Source organism: Vulpes lagopus, chromosome X (genome assembly GCF_018345385.1).
Source record: "Vulpes lagopus strain Blue_001 chromosome X, ASM1834538v1, whole genome shotgun sequence".
Classification (NCBI taxonomy): domain Eukaryota; kingdom Metazoa; phylum Chordata; class Mammalia; order Carnivora; family Canidae; genus Vulpes; species Vulpes lagopus.
The window spans coordinates 120,935,536-120,952,855 of record NC_054848.1 but is presented as its reverse complement, the minus strand read 5'-3'; the positions used below and the strand labels follow the sequence as shown (position 1 = coordinate 120,952,855).

At 61.1% G+C, this 17,320-nt stretch overlaps 1 protein-coding gene across 8 annotated transcripts; it reads left to right on the top strand.

Moving 5' to 3' along the window:
- The first annotated feature begins 3,954 nt into the window (after positions 1–3,954).
- On the top strand, positions 3,955–14,343 carry CCNQ (cyclin Q). 8 transcript variants are annotated; one of them, XM_041742189.1, is made up of 6 exons: positions 3,955–4,167; positions 5,563–5,632; positions 6,136–6,319; positions 7,829–7,961; positions 10,041–10,268; positions 13,798–14,343. In XM_041742189.1, the coding sequence occupies exons 1-6, from the start codon at positions 4,054–4,056 to the stop codon at positions 13,885–13,887; spliced, it is 819 nt and encodes a 272-aa protein (XP_041598123.1). In that variant the 5' UTR covers positions 3,955–4,053; the 3' UTR covers positions 13,888–14,343. The 8 variants fall into 8 exon arrangements, with proteins under 8 accessions (XP_041598123.1, XP_041598120.1, XP_041598119.1 ...); XM_041742186.1 differs by having other exon boundaries at positions 7,829–8,057; positions 13,858–14,343; XM_041742185.1 differs by having other exon boundaries at positions 7,829–8,057.
- Positions 14,344–17,320: the final 2,977 nt, after the last annotated feature.

The window sequence follows — 17,320 nt, the reverse complement described above, 5'->3', positions numbered from 1 at the left end:
TTACAAAGGTGGCTTTGTCTGGAGCGTAGGGGGTGGGGGAGGAGGGCAAGGCTACTGAAGGGAGACCCTGTCTGCTCCGTCCCAGCACCAGGCCTGAGCCTGGCTCATGCAGGCACTCGGTCACTGAGGGAAGGAGGCAGGGAGCCGGGAGAGTGGGGGTGAGGAATCCACAAGCGGAAGATGTTCGGGGCAGGAAGGAGTGTGTCGTGGTCTGTCTTCAGAGACAGGATTGACCTCCCGCCCCCAAATTTGGTTTGGACAGAGACTGATGGCACCACATCCACCGGGAGGTTATGAAAAGGTTCCTTACTCACATACTGAGGCTTTCTGGGGATCGCAGGGCAGGTCCCCAAGCTGGTCAGAAAATGACTTGCGAGGGCACAGAGAGGAGACTGGCAGGGTTCTTTGTCACGGTTGGAGCTAGGGCAGGGGTGAGGGCTCCTGCGTGTGGTTTGAACTCTCCTCTGCCGCCAAGGAAGGAGCACTTGCCCAGATGTGGGGCGCAAGGGGACAGGGACGATGAAGCTCCAGGGCTGTCAGCAGTCAGACTTGAGAGCACGGAGAAGCCAGGGCTGCCGGGAGGAGGCCGCTGGCAAGCGGCGCCTGACCTTGGTGGGTGCTATGCTCTGAACGTGTCCCTCCTCCCGAACTCAGGTGGCGAGGCCGAACGCCCGGGTGATGGTATTAGGGCGTGGGGCTGCCTGATTAGGTCGGGAGGGCAGAGCCCCGGGAACGGAGTCAGTACCTCATAAAAGAGACCCCAGAGGGACGCCTGGGTGGCTCAGCGTTTGAGCATCTGCCTTCGGCCCAGGGCATGATCCTGGAGTCCCGGGATCGAGTCCCACATCGGGCTCCCTGCATGGAGGCTGCTTCTCCCTCTGCCTGTGTCTCTGCCTCTCTCTCTCCGTGTGTGTCTCTCATGAATAAATAAATAAAATCTTAAAAAAAGAAAAGAGACCCCAGAGAGCTGGCCTGCCCCCCTCCCCGCCCACCGTGTGAACCTGGCTTTCCGCAACCGGGAAGAGGGTCCTCCCCAGAGCCCAACCACGCGGCCACCCCGACCTTGGATCCCCAGCCTCCAGAAATCCGAGAGAGAGACCTCTGTTGTTTATCAGCCACCTAGGCTGGTGTTGAGCTGTAGTAGCCTGAGCGGACGAGGATGGGGATGGTGCGGGAGGGCCGGATGTGGGGCCCAGGAGGCTGCGGAATCCGGGGACACATGTGGCTTCAGAGTCGCATAGTGAGAAGGACGGGAGGGCAGAGGGCAGCGGAGACGGGCAGGCGGGCCCGGAGGGAGGCCGTCGGGCTTGCTCGTGGTGAGGGGTTGGAGGCGCAGAAGGTGCTTGTGGACAGGGGCAGAGGTGGGGGAGAAGGGGTGACAGTGGGCTGAGGTTCTCGGGTTGCGAGAAGGTCCCAAGGACACGTGACGGGACTGCACTTGGATGAGGCTGCCCTGCAAGTGACCACTCCTAGGGCGAATGCCGCTGGCCAGGGCATGGGGGGGGGCGCCAGCGCTCTGGAAACCATGTCCTGCCTGCGGACGCCAGCCGGGCTTTCCAGCGGCCCTGGCCCTGCGTGGGCGCGGCCTTCCCTCTGCACCCCGATGCCTCTCCCCTTCCCCGGCTCATCGGCTGAGCTGCAGCCTGGGCCCTCGCTCACTCGCTCACTCGCTCACTCAGTGGTTGACAGCGCCATTGTGAGGAGGAGGCTGCTGTTCCTCACGCAGCAAAGGTTAGATAAGGAAGCGTTGGCAAATCCCATAGGATCCTCCTCTGGTTCGCCTGTCCGCCCCTCCTTTATTGACCATCTTCTCAGTACCGGGTCTGGAGATAATCCCCGGGCAAGGTCAGGGGGTGGTGGGGGTGGCGAGAGGAGGGACACCACCTTTCAGATTGGTGACAGGTGACAGGGAGGGCCCAGGCAGCGGGCGTGGCTTGATGGTGGGAGACCAAGCCCTGCCTAGAGGTTTGCTGGCTCCAACTGGTGGCTAGTGAATTATTCATTTGTCAACCACTGTGTCCAGGCTGCTTGCCAGGAGGGTGCCCTGTGACCCAGGGTTTTAAAAATTAATGTGTTCGTTGAGTCATTCCCCTGACTCACATTCACCGGCACCTATTACTTGCTGAGTCCAGACTCTTCACACCACAAAAGGCCCAGGGGGGAAGGAGGAGTTCAAGCCATGCTGTTTAACCGGCAAACACGGGGGATGGGGAGGTGACAGGCAGGCCACCGGGCCAGGGGCCAGAGGGGAGAGTGATGCGATTTGGATGCGTGCATGTGTGTGCGTACTGTACGGTTTTGGGTGATTGTGGGTGTGTGCATGGCGGGCCCCTTCAGGCTGGTGCTCTGGGTGCCTGGGTGTCTGGGTTTCGGCCTCGGACGGAGGGCAGACAGCGGTGATGGGCATGACAGGTTTAGCAGCACAGGGGCCTTGGGTCATGAGTCCCTCCACACCCGTGCACACGGGCATGCGTGGACGTACACGCACATGCACACACAGAGGTACTCAGCCCAGAGGGCCCGTGCCTTGCCCCCGACGGAGGGAGCTGGGGAGAAGGGTTTGTGGAGCAGGAATCCTCTCACCGGGGCCGAGCGTGCACAAAGACCCTTAGGTGGGACACCGTAAACCTCCAGGGAGTTGCTCGAGGGTGTTGCCACGAGTGGCAAAGTGGTGACACCGGAGGCTGGCCGGCCGACAGGGTGACTCCCCAGGAACTGGCATGTCAGGCTAAGGCCTCGGCTGTCTCTTGAGCTGGAGGGGTGCTGGAAGAGGGCATCCAGGACCGGGCCCGTTCTGGCTTTCATCCAAGGAAGCTGGCTCTGGCTGGCGGCTGGTGTTGCGGGCCAAATGGTGGCCCCCTCTGCTGTACCCGCTGGAACCTGTCAATGTGACCTTACTTGGCAAAAGGGTCTTTGCAGATGTGGTGACGTGAAGGATCTCAAGTTGACACCATCCTGGATTTCCTCAGTGGGCCCTGAAGGCGGAGACACATAATAGGACGGACACAGAGACACAGAGAGGAGGAGGCCGCAGGACAAGGGGGCAGAGACTGGAGTGACGTGGCCACAAGCCAAGGGACGCCTGGGGCCTCCCGCAGCTGAAGAGGCAGGAAGGATCGTGCTGTAGAGCCTGCAGGGGTTTAATGGGCGTGTCGGCATCTTGCTGTCACACTTCTGGGGTCTGATGAGTTCCTGCGGTGGTAGGTCTGTCCCTTTGTGGCCACTTGCCACAGCGGGCAGGGGAAATGAGCACAGATCACAGCTGGTGTGGAGGGAACTGGGGGGAGCTGGGCCGGGCAGGGATGGGGGAGCTGAGGAAGGAGACCAGGCTGTCCTGGGTGGATCAGGAGACATCAGGATTGTCACCAGGGTCTGGTCACCCTGGTGGAAGAGCTTGGGAGCAGTGGCTTTTTCCTCTCAAAGCTCCCAAGTCTCTCAAGTCGTGGCCACCATCCGATTGTACCAGAAGGGCCCAGATGACGGTCGTTAGCTGGGGCGGGGGGCCTGGTGCGCTGCGTCCCTAATGCCTGTGAAATGGCCCCGCGAGCTGGGGAGTCAACACCGCGCACTGGTCTGTGGGGCTCCTCCAGCGTCCAGCCCCGCCCGGAAGGGGAGCAAGGCGGGGGCGCAAGGCCCGATGGCCCAGGGGCGCGCTGGGGCCGGGGGCCCGGGGAAGCAGCGCAGCGGGTCGGGCTCCGGGGAGCGCGGCGCGGCCGTCGGGGCGGGAGCCTCCCGGGGGCGGGGCGCCAGCTCCCCCGGCGGAGCGCGCGCTGCTCGGCGACAGGCGGACGCCGGCGGGCCACCGGCCGACTGGGCCTCTGCGCCTGCGCCGGCGCCTGCGCGCAGCCGCGCGGCCCGCTCCCCCCAGCCCCGCCGCGCGGGGACGGACCCGAAAGGCGGGGCGGGCGGGCGAGGGCGGGGCGGGGGCCGGCGGGGCGGGGCGGGGCGGGGCGGGTGGCCGCGCCCGCCGCGAGGACCCCCGGAGCCGGCCGCCGCGCGCTGGGGGCCCCTTGTCCTTCCGGCGGGGGGTCCGGGGCCGCGGGGCGGGGCCTCATGGAGGCCCGGGGCCCGGACAGCTGCGGAGGAGGGGACGCGGCGCGGGGCGCGGAGGGGCGGCCGGCGCCCGAGGCCAGGGTGCACTTCCGAGTGACGAGGTTCATCATGGAGGCAGGTAACCGCGGTCGGGGGGACCCGCTGCCCGCAGGAGGGGGCGCCAGGGCGGGGGGGCTCCCGGGGACGGGCCTCCGCGTCGCGCCGCGCCCCGGGGCTCGGCTCTGCGGCCGCCGCCACCTCGCGGACGGGCGCGGGCCCAAGGAGACGGCGGGGGAGGCGCCGGCCCCCAGCCCTGGCGCCCGCCGCACCTGCCCGCCAGGGCCCCGCGCCGCTCGGAAGCCCCGCGGGCGCGTCGGCAGCCGCGGCGGCCCCCGGGCTCCCAGTGGAGACAATGAAGCGAAGCGGATTCCTGCAGAAACACTGTGTCTCTCCGGCCCTTGTAGCGGCTCTGGCGGCCACACGGCCACTTCCGATCTTTGTTACTTTGTGCGCCCGGGGCGCGTGCGGCCGCTGGGGGTCCGCTCCCCAGCCCAGCTCAGCAGGGCCGGGAAATGGTGCAGGACCATTGAGCCCCGCGATTCGGACGCTGCCCGGGGCGAGAGGGAGGACGGCGGGGCCTCTCGGAGCTGCCGTGCTCCCGCGTGGACGCTCCACGTAACCCAGGGCAGCATGCGGCCCTCTGAGCACTGGCCACGAAACAGGACTTGGAGGGGCATGCGCAGCTCTGGCGCCGTCTCTGACATCCCTTGGTATGAGGGGTGCCTCGTCCCAACTGTGTAACTGAATTTCAAAGCTTGAAAGGCCGAAAGCCCTTCCGGGTCCCTCTCGGAGGACTTCTTGAGACAATGGCCTGCACATGCCCTTGCTCCCCCGTGGGACGCTGAACACTGGCCCTCCGAAGGTGTCCCCATCCCAAGCCCCCACACTGGTGACTGTTCTTACCCCACGTAACGACACGCAAAGGAGAGATTTTGCAGATGACATTCAGCATCTTGATGTGGAGGGCAAACTGCCCTACATTATTCCCCGGGCCCAGGATGATGCCACCCACCACGTCCTTAGCGAGGCAGGAGTGATGGGCAGAGCGGAAGGCCACGTGAGGACGGAAGCAGGGTTAGAAAATGCTTCCCCGCACTTTGACCAGGGAGGAAGTGGCCACGGGCCAAAGACTGCAGCCACCTCCAGAAGCTGCAAAGGGCAAGGAAACCTTCTCCCGTGGAGGCTCCAGGAGGAATCCACCCTGCCCACGCCTCCAGCTTAGCCCCCCAAGACCCATTTCAGACTCCTGACCACAAGGGCCGTAACAAAAAGGTGTTGCTTGAAGCCACGGAGTCTGTGGCGATCTGTTAGAGCAGCCCCAGGGGACTAACGCCCCTCAGGGAGAGGCTAGCGAGTGTGATCTTAATGATGTTGGTTGTCCTCCACCTTCTTTCAGTCTCTTGGATGCCATTTAATCTTCTCATTGTGAATTTATATTGGTTCTGTGACCCAATGCCGTGATTTCCTTAGGAGCTGTCCAGAGGCGGGGCCGGGGCGGAGGCTTTCCCCTCTGCTGTCATCTTGGCAGGATTTTTGTTAGGTGAGCTGTGGGGGTGGGGCGGCCTCTAGTTAAATGCCCCCTAAGGTAGCCACAGACACACGACAGCGTGTGGCCCTTTCCGTGATGTGGTGCAGAAGCCTACAAGCCAGCTGCTAACCGAGCACTAGCCTGAAGCCTTGCCTCTCCTAGTGTGGTCTGCACATCTGTAACTTGGGTGTGACCCGGGGTTGACCCCGGGTGGTGGGAGGGGGGGTGGCTTGGGAGAAGTGTGCAATCCACAGTGCTGCTGGAGGGGACACCGCATTTGCGCACGACCCCCCAAGGGGCTCACTGCCCCGTTAGGACCTGAGAAGCCTGGCTGCAAACCTCTCAGGTAGAGGGCCCAGTGAAAGACTCAGCACCCAAGGCCAGCTAGGCTCCAAGCTCCTGGTCTTGTCTGAGCAGTGGGGTACCCCCTTAGGGCCCAACAGCAGCTCCACTCACGCGGTAGCACATGCTGAGCACTGGACTGAAGTAGCCTCCTGCCTGCTTTCTCTTGGTAGGTGTCAAGCTGGGGATGCAGTCCATTCCCATCGCCACTGCTTGTACCATTTACCATAAGTTCTTTTGCGAGATCGAGCTGGACGCCTACGACCCCTACTTGGTTGCCATGTCTTCCCTTTACTTGGCCGGCAAAGTGGAGGAACAGCACCTGCGCACTCGTGACATCATCAACGTGTCCAACAGGTAATGTCTTCCAGGCTTGGGCCTCTGGGAGGACTCACCGGTGTCCGCCCAAATGGGAGGGCAGAGAGGGGTCCCGCTGGGCCCTGACCTCAGGTTGCCAGCAGCCAAGCTCAGAAGGAAGCTCCAGGGTAGTCTTGAACCAGGGCAAGAGGCACTAGCCGCAAGGGCAGGAATGAGGCCAGGGTCAGAAACCCCTGGGGGTCAGTGGAAAAGAAGCTGAGGCCAGATGAAGGGAAGTCTAGAAGGCCAGAGGGAGCATAGTGGAGCCGGGCTCATGGCTTGGGGAGCTTGGCTAGAGCACAGGGAGCTTGGTGAGATGTGTCCAAGTGGATTCGTTTGGAGTTTTGGGGCAGGATGGATCGAACCAGCTGTGTTTGGTGAGACCTGTGCAACCTTTCCATGTTGGGGGGAGGGCGTGGACCCAGTTGGGCAATTATTTTATTACGATGGTGTGAGAAGGCGAGTCAGAGTTGCTAACCAGCGTCTCTTGCCCTGCTGTGGGTATGGTGCTCTGCGCGCAGCACCCTTGGGCGCAAGCAGCCGTATTCCCACTGGGGAAGGGTATGGGGGTCCAGCCAGCCAGGCTGCATCGACACCCAGGGGGCCCAGGAGAAAGCAACTTGTGGAAAGTCACTGACCAGCAGAATGGCATAACCTTTCTAGAAACCAGTCATTAGGAAAGAAACCTGTTTTGTGCTGCTTCTCTTTTAATAAACAGGTAACGGAAAAAGCATTCCCTCCCCCGCTAAGCATGACAGGTTCATGGTGTACGGTTAAAGGCTGAGAGAAAAACCTGAGAGGGAAGCAAGGGAGGGCTGCCAGAGTCCACCTGTAATTGCCAGGTCCCCAGCAGGGAGGACCGGCAGAGGGGAAATTGTGTGGCCCGCTAATTGGACATGAGCCCCCGGGTGGGATTCCGTGGGGGAAGTTGGAAAAGGAGTGAGGAACTAGGAAGGCTGAGTCATCAGCAGGGAATTTTGATCACTTGAGTGTGAATTCTGTTCTCCTGCATCTTGGTGATCCTCCTTAGGTGGGAGTGTTGTGGATATGTATGGTGTAAATAAGGACAGAAGGATCTGGAACAAAGGAAGGACGGTCTGGGAAACGTAAAGCTGAAATACAGTCATTCTTCTGCATAGAGCATCACCACCACATGTTCAAATACCTCCCCTGGGCCCAGAGTAAGAGCCCTGGGCACTGCCGGGCCAGGTGATCCAGACTGTCCCTCACAGCGGGCCGACCGTAACGAGAGCACGAGCAGTGCAGGGTACTGGAGCTTCCAGGGCTTCTGGAACAATTGCACAGAACTCGTCTTTCCCCTGGACATCCTGTTGAGTGATACGGGACAGCCCATGAGGGCTGAGACTAGAAGCTGGCTTCTTTTCGCTGTTGGTTACTGTTTTATCCTAACGCCTAGACAGGTAGATGACGAATGAGTTGAAAAGCACCAGCAGAACTGGCCTGATCTATGGCAGAAACCCCCTGGAGTTTGTGTCTCTCTCCACGCAGGTACTTTCACCCAGGCAGTGAACCCTTGGAGCTGGACTCCCGCTTCTGGGCGCTCCGGGACAGTATAGTGCAGTGCGAGCTCCTCATGCTCAGAGTCCTGCGTTTCCAAGTCTCCTTCCAACACCCACACAAGGTACCTGCTGGGGAATCGGCAACTATTTCTACAGGCATGAACCTTTCCGTCTTTGATCCAGAAAGCGCACCCACCGAACCCTCAAGAACATGTGGGGTATGTGCGGGACAGCAGAGGCGCCACCGCCGGGCACCGGGGGTCCTGACTGCGCCCAGTGACCGGCTCAGGCGGCCTCTCTTGTCCCACTCACCGGGGCTTCTCAGTTCCGATTTCGGCTTCCGCCTCCCCGCCTGCTCGGCCGAGGCCACAAGCCGGGATCCGCGCGACTCTTGAAGTCCTTGCAGATCCCGTGACCCATATGGCTTGTGTGCTCAGTGAGCCACAGGGAAGCAGGACGGGTTTCAGGACCTCCCAGACGCCCTGGCCCGCAGAATTGCTGCTCTGCCTCAGAGCCCACACGCAGCCTGGCTGCGCTTAGAAACCCACCAAAAAGCTGAGTCACAAAGTTAAGTAGCAACACTTTTCACCGCCAGGAACACCTAGGTCCCGATCGAACTGTTTCAGACAGCAGCAAAAGGGACCTGTGACGCCCCTAGAGCCCTTGGGCATGATACCTTCGGGGCCCCAGGCCCCCACATGGGCAGCTGGGAAGCACGGCCTGCAGGGAAAGATGTGGAGCTGTGCGGGGCTGGGACATGGGCTGCGAACAGGATTTTTTTTTTTAATTGGCATTTTTATTGAGGCAATGGTAGATTTACAAGCAGTTGGAGGGAATAACCCGGAGATCCTATTTGAGCTGGAGACTTTGCCCAGTCTCCCCGAACGGAAACATTTTGCAAAACTCCAACCCATATACGAGCCAGGGTGTCGGCACCGACACAGCCCCGCCCCTGCCAGGGATTCCGGGTGTTGCCTGCTTGTTACCTGTACCGCGTGGTGCTGTACGACTTTATCACATAGCACCTGCGTATATCCTCCACCGCAGTTAACGTACAAAGCTCCAGCGGCACAGGGGCCCTTATAATCTCACCCCACCCTTCCAGACTGCCTTTCCAGTCCCAGAAACCCCTGGTGGAGATTTTGAAATAGTTGTGTCTCCGGTCGGTCGGTCGGTTGGTCGGTCGGTCTGTCGGATTGTTGGTTGCACGACGCAGGGGGAAGGCAGCAGCCGCCCTGCCTCTGTGGGGCGGTCACGGTGCCAGGCGCCGGGTCTGGGGAAGAAGGGCACCTGCCAAGGGGGCTGTCGGTGCCTGGAGCCTCGCGGCCCCCACTTCCATCAGGTCGGGATGGGGTATACGGTGCCGAGGAGCCCCCTCTTCCGGGGCGTGCTGCAGTCCCGTGCGTGTGTGTTCGAGCCCGTCGAGCGGGCCTCTTGGTGGGTTGGCAGGTCGGGTGGTTCAAGCAAAGCAGCCGGCTTCCCAGAGCGGGAGCTCACAGGCAGCTGAGCCAGTAAAGCCAGTAAAGAATTTACAGCCGAGGACAGCGCTCCTGGCTGACAGTCACCAGCCTCGGTCCCGAAAGTGGGCGTCCTGTCTCCGGGCAGCCCCTGGCCTCGGGCCGGGCACGGGGGTGCCATGGTCTGTTTGGAAGATGAGGACGCTATTTCTGGAGCTTATGTTGAGCTGGGCCAGGGCATACACAGAGCGATTTTTGACGATGGCTAAGTAGGGCTGTGTGACGGAGAGGGACCCTGGTAGGGGTGGCCACCGAGAGTGGCTCGGGCAGGTCGGGGAGCAGGCCAGGAGTTGAGAGCGGGTGGGCACATGGGCCCTGGGGCGGGGAGAGAGACGATTTGGGGCCAAGGGAGCAGGAGGGAGCAGGAGGGAGCAGCAGCGAACGCCAGGGCCCAAGGGGAAGCTTGCCTGGCAGGTTCCAGCAAGTCGGGCGGGTGGGGCAGGGGTGGGCGGGGCCCCGAGGCCCGAGGAAGACACGGGGGGCCTTTATCCAAGTGACGCGGGCAGCTGTTGGAGGGTAGGACAGAGAGATGACTCGATCCAGTTTGTGTTTGGTTCCTGAGACAGCTCAGGGGGAGAGTGGCCGGTGGGCGGTGCGGGGGGCACAGTACCTCTCAGGGAGGAGTCAGGTGTCTCGGGGGCTGGAGCCCCGAAGGCCAATTGGCTGACTGGTGTGTCTTTGCAGTACCTGCTCCACTACCTGATTTCCCTCAAGAACTGGCTGAACCGTTACAGCTGGCAGCGGACCCCCGTTTCCGTCACTGCCTGGGCCCTGCTGCGGGACAGCTACCATGGGGGGCTGTGCCTCCGCTTCCGGGCTCAGCACATAGCCGTGGCAGTGATCCACCTGGCCCTGCAGGCCTACGGGGTCGAGGTGCCCGCCGAGGCCGAGGCCGAGAAGCCGTGGTGGCAGGTGAGGTGACTGCTCAGTATACTGGCCTGTCCCCCTTTCCTTTGCCTAAGGATTTCCAGATGTCCTAGTACCCAGATGTCCATGTTTCTCTGTAGTAACTGTCCACGAAGGAGGCTACGGGCTGCTTTGGAATGTAGAGGCTGGAACATACCCCGTCATAGTCGTCTCAGGCGGGGACTGTCCCCCTTGGCATTGTGGACGTTTGGGCCTAGGTCATTCTCTGTGGCAGCACCATCCACTGTAGATGCCAAGGAGCATCCCCCACCCGGGTCATGACACCCAAAAATGTCCCTGGACGTTACCAAGTGTCCTAGGGTAGGGATCACCCCCGCTTGAGAGCCACTTTGTTCAGCCAAGCACTTTTATTGAATTGAGCGCAAGCTTGTCACATATCACAGGCTAACAGACTTGGAGTCACATCAGAAGAGGCAGAGGGAGCCCTCTAGAAAGATGCATCGATGTTGGAGAGGCAGATAGATGACACCTAGATCGACACATGCCAGAGGGGGAGCGGGGTGCGGGACAGACACATGGAGGACAGAAGAGGGACGGCTGGATGGCTAGACGGCAGATGGTGAGGCTGACGGTCCGGGTTTGCCGGCCTGGCCCAGGCCTGCTGAACCCACAGCGCGGTTCGTAGAGCGCGAGTGGGGGGGAAGGGCCGCCGCCCAGGACGTCTGCAGGCCTCTGGCTTGCCCCCGAGGAGTGCCCACTGTTTCCCAGGGTGGAGTTTTGAGATCATTTCCCGCTTTCCCTTTCGCACGCTCGAACTTTGCTGTTCCTCTTCTATCGCCTCGTTGTCTGGCCTTGCCCTGGACATGTTCCCTGCGAGCAGTGTTGGCGCTACGTGGAGCTTTCTCGTCCTGTGCACCCGCCCTCCCTGGTGAAACCCCGTGGCCAGAGGTCCTCTAGAATGTGCCGTCTGTTTCCTGAACAGGGGGTGCCTCCTGGGCGCCCTCCTGGGGCCGCTCCGGGCTCCCCCTCCCTTCCTGCAGCCCCCCTCCGCGGACGCCCAGCTTCTGCTTTCTGTTCTCTTGTCCTTTGTTGTCTGTGGAACCCCTCCACCTGCCCAGACGGTAGCTGCCGGGAGGTTAGGGCTCTTGTCTGCTTCAGCAGCTGCCCTGCGTCCGGCGCCGAGACCTGGCACACAGTAGGTGCTCGTGCATCGTCGAGCAAACATGTCTGTCGCCCTGGTCTCCGGCGAGACGCCCCTCCTCTGGCAGCACGGGGTCGAACGCCATCTGCATAGACAGCAAGTACTGCTCCATGCTGGGCTTCCCAGGGAACTTCCAGGTCCTGTGACCATACTGTCGCTGCTCGGCAGGAACCGGGTGGCAGCAGGAGGGGCTGCCACTTGCCGGCCCTGCTCTCCGAGGGCATCTGGTGGGCAGCCCCTGTCTCTTGGCTGCTTGGGTCTGCGATGTCATCACTTGCTTCCCACGTTTTCTGCTCTGCCCCTGTCTTCCTCTCCGCTCTCCTTTCTTGTCGCCTGCTCCTGAACTTCCCAGGGCGCCACCTACCGCCTCTGCCTCCCACTCCCGGCCCTCCGCAGAGGAGGGTGCTGGGAGGCAGCTTTCACAGGCTTACCCAGGACCTGTGACAGCTGCAAGGAGCGGGGTGGCATACTCGCATTGGCTCAGCGCTTCACCTTTCCTGGGTGGCTCCGGGCCTCGGGCGCCCGGAGTATCCACAGTCTGGGTGCCTTTGAGCTTGTGACGCGCCAGGCCCAGCGCCTTATGATAAACGGCTCTGGATGACGCCCCCCGCCTGCCCGGCCGTGGGCGCTGCCGCCTGAGCTCCTTGCGCTCCCCGCCACTCCTCGCAGCTGCCTCTGTCGTCTCTTGTCTCTTGCCTGCGGGGGGCTGGGGCTTCGCCGTGCTGGTCAGGAGCCCTGGGAGAGCTTGCTGTGCTTCCACACCCGGAGCCTGCCTGCACTTGAGCGTGATAGTGGCGAGGCAGGCTGCGTGCCAAGCTGGGTCGGGCCCTGGGCGGACGAGGCACCGACTCTAAGCAGTAGCGTGTTGTGGCAGGTGTCAGCATCTCTGCCCTCACGAAGGCTGAAAGCTGTTCCTCGCTACCGCTCGACACATCGTGTGTCCGTGCTTTCCTCCACGGGGGGACTCTTGGATTGCTTCCACCTCTTGGCCCTGGACTACTTTTTAACAGTCTTTTCTCGGCTTGGGCTCCCCAGGAACATGCAAGTAGTGGCCCTTGGCAAGCAAGCCCAAGCCCATATTTCCGAGGCATTAATTTTCTGCCGAGAGTCTGGGGCGAGCTGGCCCATCTTCCTGAGCCAGGGCTTAGGGGATTTTCGGGCCGCTGTTTCCTACCTGCAGCAGTAGCTTATGGAGGGCCCTGGCTTTCTTTGGGGGCCGTGGATGGGATACACTCAGGTGTAGTGTTTGCCCTGGCTTGGCCCAAGGTCTTGACCCTTCTGGTACCTTGGTTCCCCAGGCAGCAACCCCCGGCCCAAGGGGCCACAGCATCTAACCAAGATCTCCTTGTTTTGCTTTTTATTTGTGGTATCAGGGCTCCCTGAGCGCACCCTCGGGCTCGGTGCTCCACCAGGGGGGCTCCCAGGACTCAGAAGAGCTGTAGATCGGCTCACAGTTACGGTGGTTGTGGTCACTCACGGTGAAAGCACACGGGTTGGAACCAGCAAGGACGAAAGGAGCTCAGGGCAGGGTTCGGGAGAGAGCAGGGGCGAGCCACCAGGTCCCTTGCCGGGGGAATCTCCCGCGGTGATGTGTGACAACACGCACAGGGCACTGCCACCAGGGCTGCTTCCCCGTGTGCTGGTGTCTGGGCCTCGGGTGCAGGGTCGGTCCCGGAGGCCCGGAGCTCCCGCGGGGTGACCTCGGATACCCAGGCCCTGCCCCCTAAACGTGAGGCCGAGAGGTGTGGCCCAGGGCCCCGCCAGGAATCACGCTGTCGGCACAGACTGCCTGGTGGGGACCTCGGCCCCAGGGAGACGGAGACCCCCTCGTCAGGCAGGACACGCCAGGGGCCTAGAGGTCCTTTCCCAGGGGTTGGGCAAGGGCCCCAGCTTCCTTGGGGGACATGTGGGGTTGGCCCTAAGCTGTACAACCCTGTTGGTTTGGGCCCCTGGGGGTTTACTTTACAATTTTATAAGCTCTCCAGCATGGTCTGGAGGACGGCTGGTCCAGGTTATAGAACCAGGCCCCGGGTGTTCTCCAGGGGCCAGCTCAGGGTGGGGTGGGGTTCAGCAGTCTAGCCTGTTTACTTCTGGAAACGCACTCCTGGCCCAGCTCTGTCACCAAGTCCCTGTCCTATTTGGGTCAGATGATCACCCAGGCCTCTTCCATCTGGAACGTTCTCTGCTTTGTGATCAGCCTCAGCAGGCTGGAGGCGAACTGGCTTTGCAGAGAGCCGCTCTCATATCTGAGAGCCACGTCCCTGTGCCACCCCCCCCCCCCGCCCCATGTGATGGGATGCCCTGCTTAGTGGTGGGTGCCTCATTTAACACAGAGGGAGTCTAATCAGCACCTGTTTTCCTTCTCCTTTCTAGGTGTTTAGTGACGACCTTACCCAGCCAATCATTGATAACATTGTGTCTGATCTCATTCAGATTTATACCATGGACACAGAGATCCCCTAAGGCCCTGGGCCAGGCCTGCCCAAAGAGAAGCCCGGGATGCTCGGCTGCCTGGGGACGGCACCACCGCATCGCCGTGACGGCTGGTCCCCAGACGACCAGCTGGGAGGACTGGTTTTGTGCTGCTGGAGACGGGCTGGCGAAGGCGATGACCTGCAGCCGCTTTGGTTCTCATGCTTTGACTGTCCCTGGCAGCTGCGGTCCGGACGGTGACGGGAGCTGTGCCTCCTGCGGGCAGGCCGGGGTGCGCCAGGGGAGGGGCCCCCAAGGCATCCGTGTCTGCTTTTGTCCTTTGAGAGGACACCAACTGCAGTTGAATGTGGAATCATTGGAAGGAAAAATCAAAGAACACATGAGACTGCACTCTTGGGGATTTTTTTAACGCCAGATTTATAGGAAGTATGAATGTGCAACATAGATGGAATTTTATTTTGTGTAATAAAAGATGATGCAAATCAATGGAGATGCCCTGTCTCTGCTCTGTGGCCGAGGCTGCTCTGGCTGCTGGGGGTGCCGTCCAACCTCAGTTTCCCCTGAAATGCTCTCCCGGCGTGGAATCGCCCCTTGTGCTCCGGAGGCGTCCTGGAGGCAGGCCCCTCTGTTGCCTTCTGAGGGCGTGGTGGCCCGGCGTGCACTCACACCGTGGTGGTGTCCCCCGACGGAGTCCCCGTGTCCTCCCTCCTCCACTACTGGGACGTTCGTGGAGCTTGGCGCTCGTCCTGTTCGGTGGGTGAGCATCGGTTTTGGAGAGAGGGATGAGGGCCTATCCTTTGGGTTCCCCAAACCCAGATCTGACCAAAATGTAACTGGAAAGTAATTGATGGAGTTTTCTTTAACGTCAAGACTGTGACTCTAGATGGAGAGCCTGGGGAATCTCGGGGCCACGGCACCCTCCTGACCCACTCGAAGGGCAGTTCTTCCAGAAGACCTGCTTTTGGGTGCGTTAGAGAAACCAAGCAGCCTAGGTGGTTCTCCTGGGAATCCCCACTGGGCTCCACACGCCATCGAGGTGGGACTGTCCCTCAAGACATGATGGTGTGGGGGCCCGGGGACTGTCCCAGGTGCTTCCCTGGATTTGTGACGTTGTTGCCAGGGGAGCACGGGCTTTGGATACTGGCTGCTTACTGTCGGTTTCCATGGAACTGGGCCACGGCTGTTTCACCTTTGGAATCTGTCTTCTCTCCCCTGACCAGATCACAGGCTCTTAGAGCAGCCTCAGTTTCTCTGGATCTGTTCAGCTTCAGCTTCCGGTGAGGCAGCAGCTGCCCTCCACCCCTCCCCGCTGGGTGCGAGGTTGTTTTCTCAGCTCTCAGAAATCAGAACCGCCTGCTCTGGATGGGAGGGCTGGGTGGGGGGGTCCGGGCCAGCCCTCTGGCGAGTTCTCTCCGTCTGCACCTGTTCAATCTGTTTGCTCGCCACCCCCTGCCCCGGGGCCTACCAGAAGGAAGGGAGGATGGTTGGATCAAGCCCTGGAGGGATTGGTGACCCTCCCCACCCCAGGTTGTGAGGCCCGAGCTGAACTGGGAAAGCATAGCTCGGGGCTAGCGGCGCTGGGTGGAGATTATGCAGCTCTAGGTTTCCTTTCATGCCTACCGCATAGCAGGCCGGTTCCTTTCTTTCTGTGGGACTCGGTTTCCCACTTGGTAAATTGAGCAGGTTGGACCAGATGATGTCAGACTGGGATTGCTGGTTGCTATTTTTATTTTCACTCTTTTCTGACTGCTGTTTTAGAGCCCTTGGCCCGCCTGTGTGCCTGTCCTGCTGCCCGGCGGGAGTTGCAGGCCTCGCGGGCTGGCCCCTGGGCCTTGTCCTGTCAGCGCCGGGCGCTCTGGGGTCATCCGTCTGCCCCGCTGCGGCTGGGGCCCGAAGCTGTACCTTCAGTGTGCCGTCCTCGGAACAGAGAAGCAGGGAAGGCACCGGTCAGCAATGCAGGAGGCAGATAAGATGTTCTGAAAGCCCAAGCTTCCGCGAGCTTCTCGGTTCAGAGCACATCTTCCTTACTGGAAAGTGATAAATCGCCGAGCCTCGCCTGGCCTGTTGAACCGGTTGAAGGAGTGGGGTGGGGTGGGGTGGGGGCAATCCGGGTTCTAGGACAACCTGGGCCAGTCTCTGGAAAGCTGTGGTGCAGTGGACCCGGCCCCCGGAAGATGTGTTTGTGTCCTAACCCCTGGAACATGGGGTCTTTGTAGGAATTGTCAATGTAAGATGAGATCCTATGGGAGTCCGCTGGGTCCGAAGCCAGGATGACTGGTGACCTTGTAAGACACAGTGGTGGAGTGTGCAGAGGGAGACGGCCGTGTGACAACAGAGATGGGAGCCGTGCGTCTGGCAGCCAAGGAAGGCCAAGGGCAGCAGCTGGAAGAGACGAGCTTCGGCGCCCAGAGCCCTGGGAGGGGGCTCCGCCCTGCCCACACCCGTGTCCCTGACTCCTGGCCCCCGGAGCTGGGGACAGAGCTGGGGACGCTAACTTCTGCTACTTTAGCCACCGCCCCACCCGCCAGCCTGTGGAACTTCGGCAGCTCACCCCGGGCCTTCCCTGGACTCCCGCACCTGCTGGTGAAAATGGTGAAACCCTGGCGGGCTTCGTGAAGGAATGAGCGTCGGAGCGCTTCCTTGCGCCACCTCAGTTGGCCAGCTACCGGTCTGTGCACGGGAACCTGTGGTGTACCTGGTAGCGGGGGCGGAAGAGTGTCCACAGGCAGGAATGAGCAACGTGGGGGGCGGCATCGCTCCCTAAGGTGCCAGCTGTCTTGACGTGGCATCCGGCCCCATCTAAGCTCGCTCAGCCTTGTGCTTCGAGGTGGATTCACACATCCGTGAAGCAAGGGCTCTTTGCTATTTGTTTGCTGTTTTGTGTTATTTGTCTTTTTGCCTTTTTTAGAAGTATGGACTCGTGGTGGTGGGGGGGGGGAGCTTTTTTATGGGCGGGTGGAGCTTTTTCTCCTTTCTTGGCAGCTTCCCTGGAAAAGGCATCCGCTGGCATTGCCAAGTTTGGAAGGGTGATGTGTGGAGTGGAAAAATAGCAACACAGGGAAAGGAGATGTGGGTAGTCTTGGCTGTCACCGTGGTTGTCATTTGCAAGGTTTGGACCCGAGCTGCCTTTGTGGGCAGGGGGTGGGTCGCAGAGCACAGAGGCTCCCCTCCCCACAGGTGTTCAGAGACACCAAGTGTGCGAAGGAACGGGCGGGGGAATGACCCGGCGAACAAGTGAATGAAATAATGGGTTTTCTTTCCATGGCTTTGGCTTAAAGGGGAAGTCTGTGATTGCAACCCTCGTGTGCTGCTGGCGGGAGTTTAAAATGGTGCGGCCGCCGTGGAACACAGTGCGGCACCTCTTCAAAAAATGAAACCTAGCACTACCGATGACCCGGCAACCCCACTCGTGCATGTAGACCCAAGAGGATTGAAAACAGGGACTCAAAACACATATCTGCAC

What these genes read in the sequence shown, in the direction of transcription:
- CCNQ (XM_041742185.1), top strand. Translation starts at nt 4,054, where the DNA reads ATGGAGGCCCGGGGCCCGGACAGCTGCGGAGGAGGGGACGCGGCGCGG. An exon ending in TGACGAGGTTCATCATGGAG is followed by an intron (nt 4,168 to 5,562) that starts GCAGGTAACCGC and finishes TGATTTCCTTAG; the next exon opens with GAGCTGTCCAGAGGCGGGGC. An exon ending in AACCCTCAAGAACATGTGGG is followed by an intron (nt 8,058 to 10,040) that starts GTATGTGCGGGA and finishes GTGTCTTTGCAG; the next exon opens with TACCTGCTCCACTACCTGAT.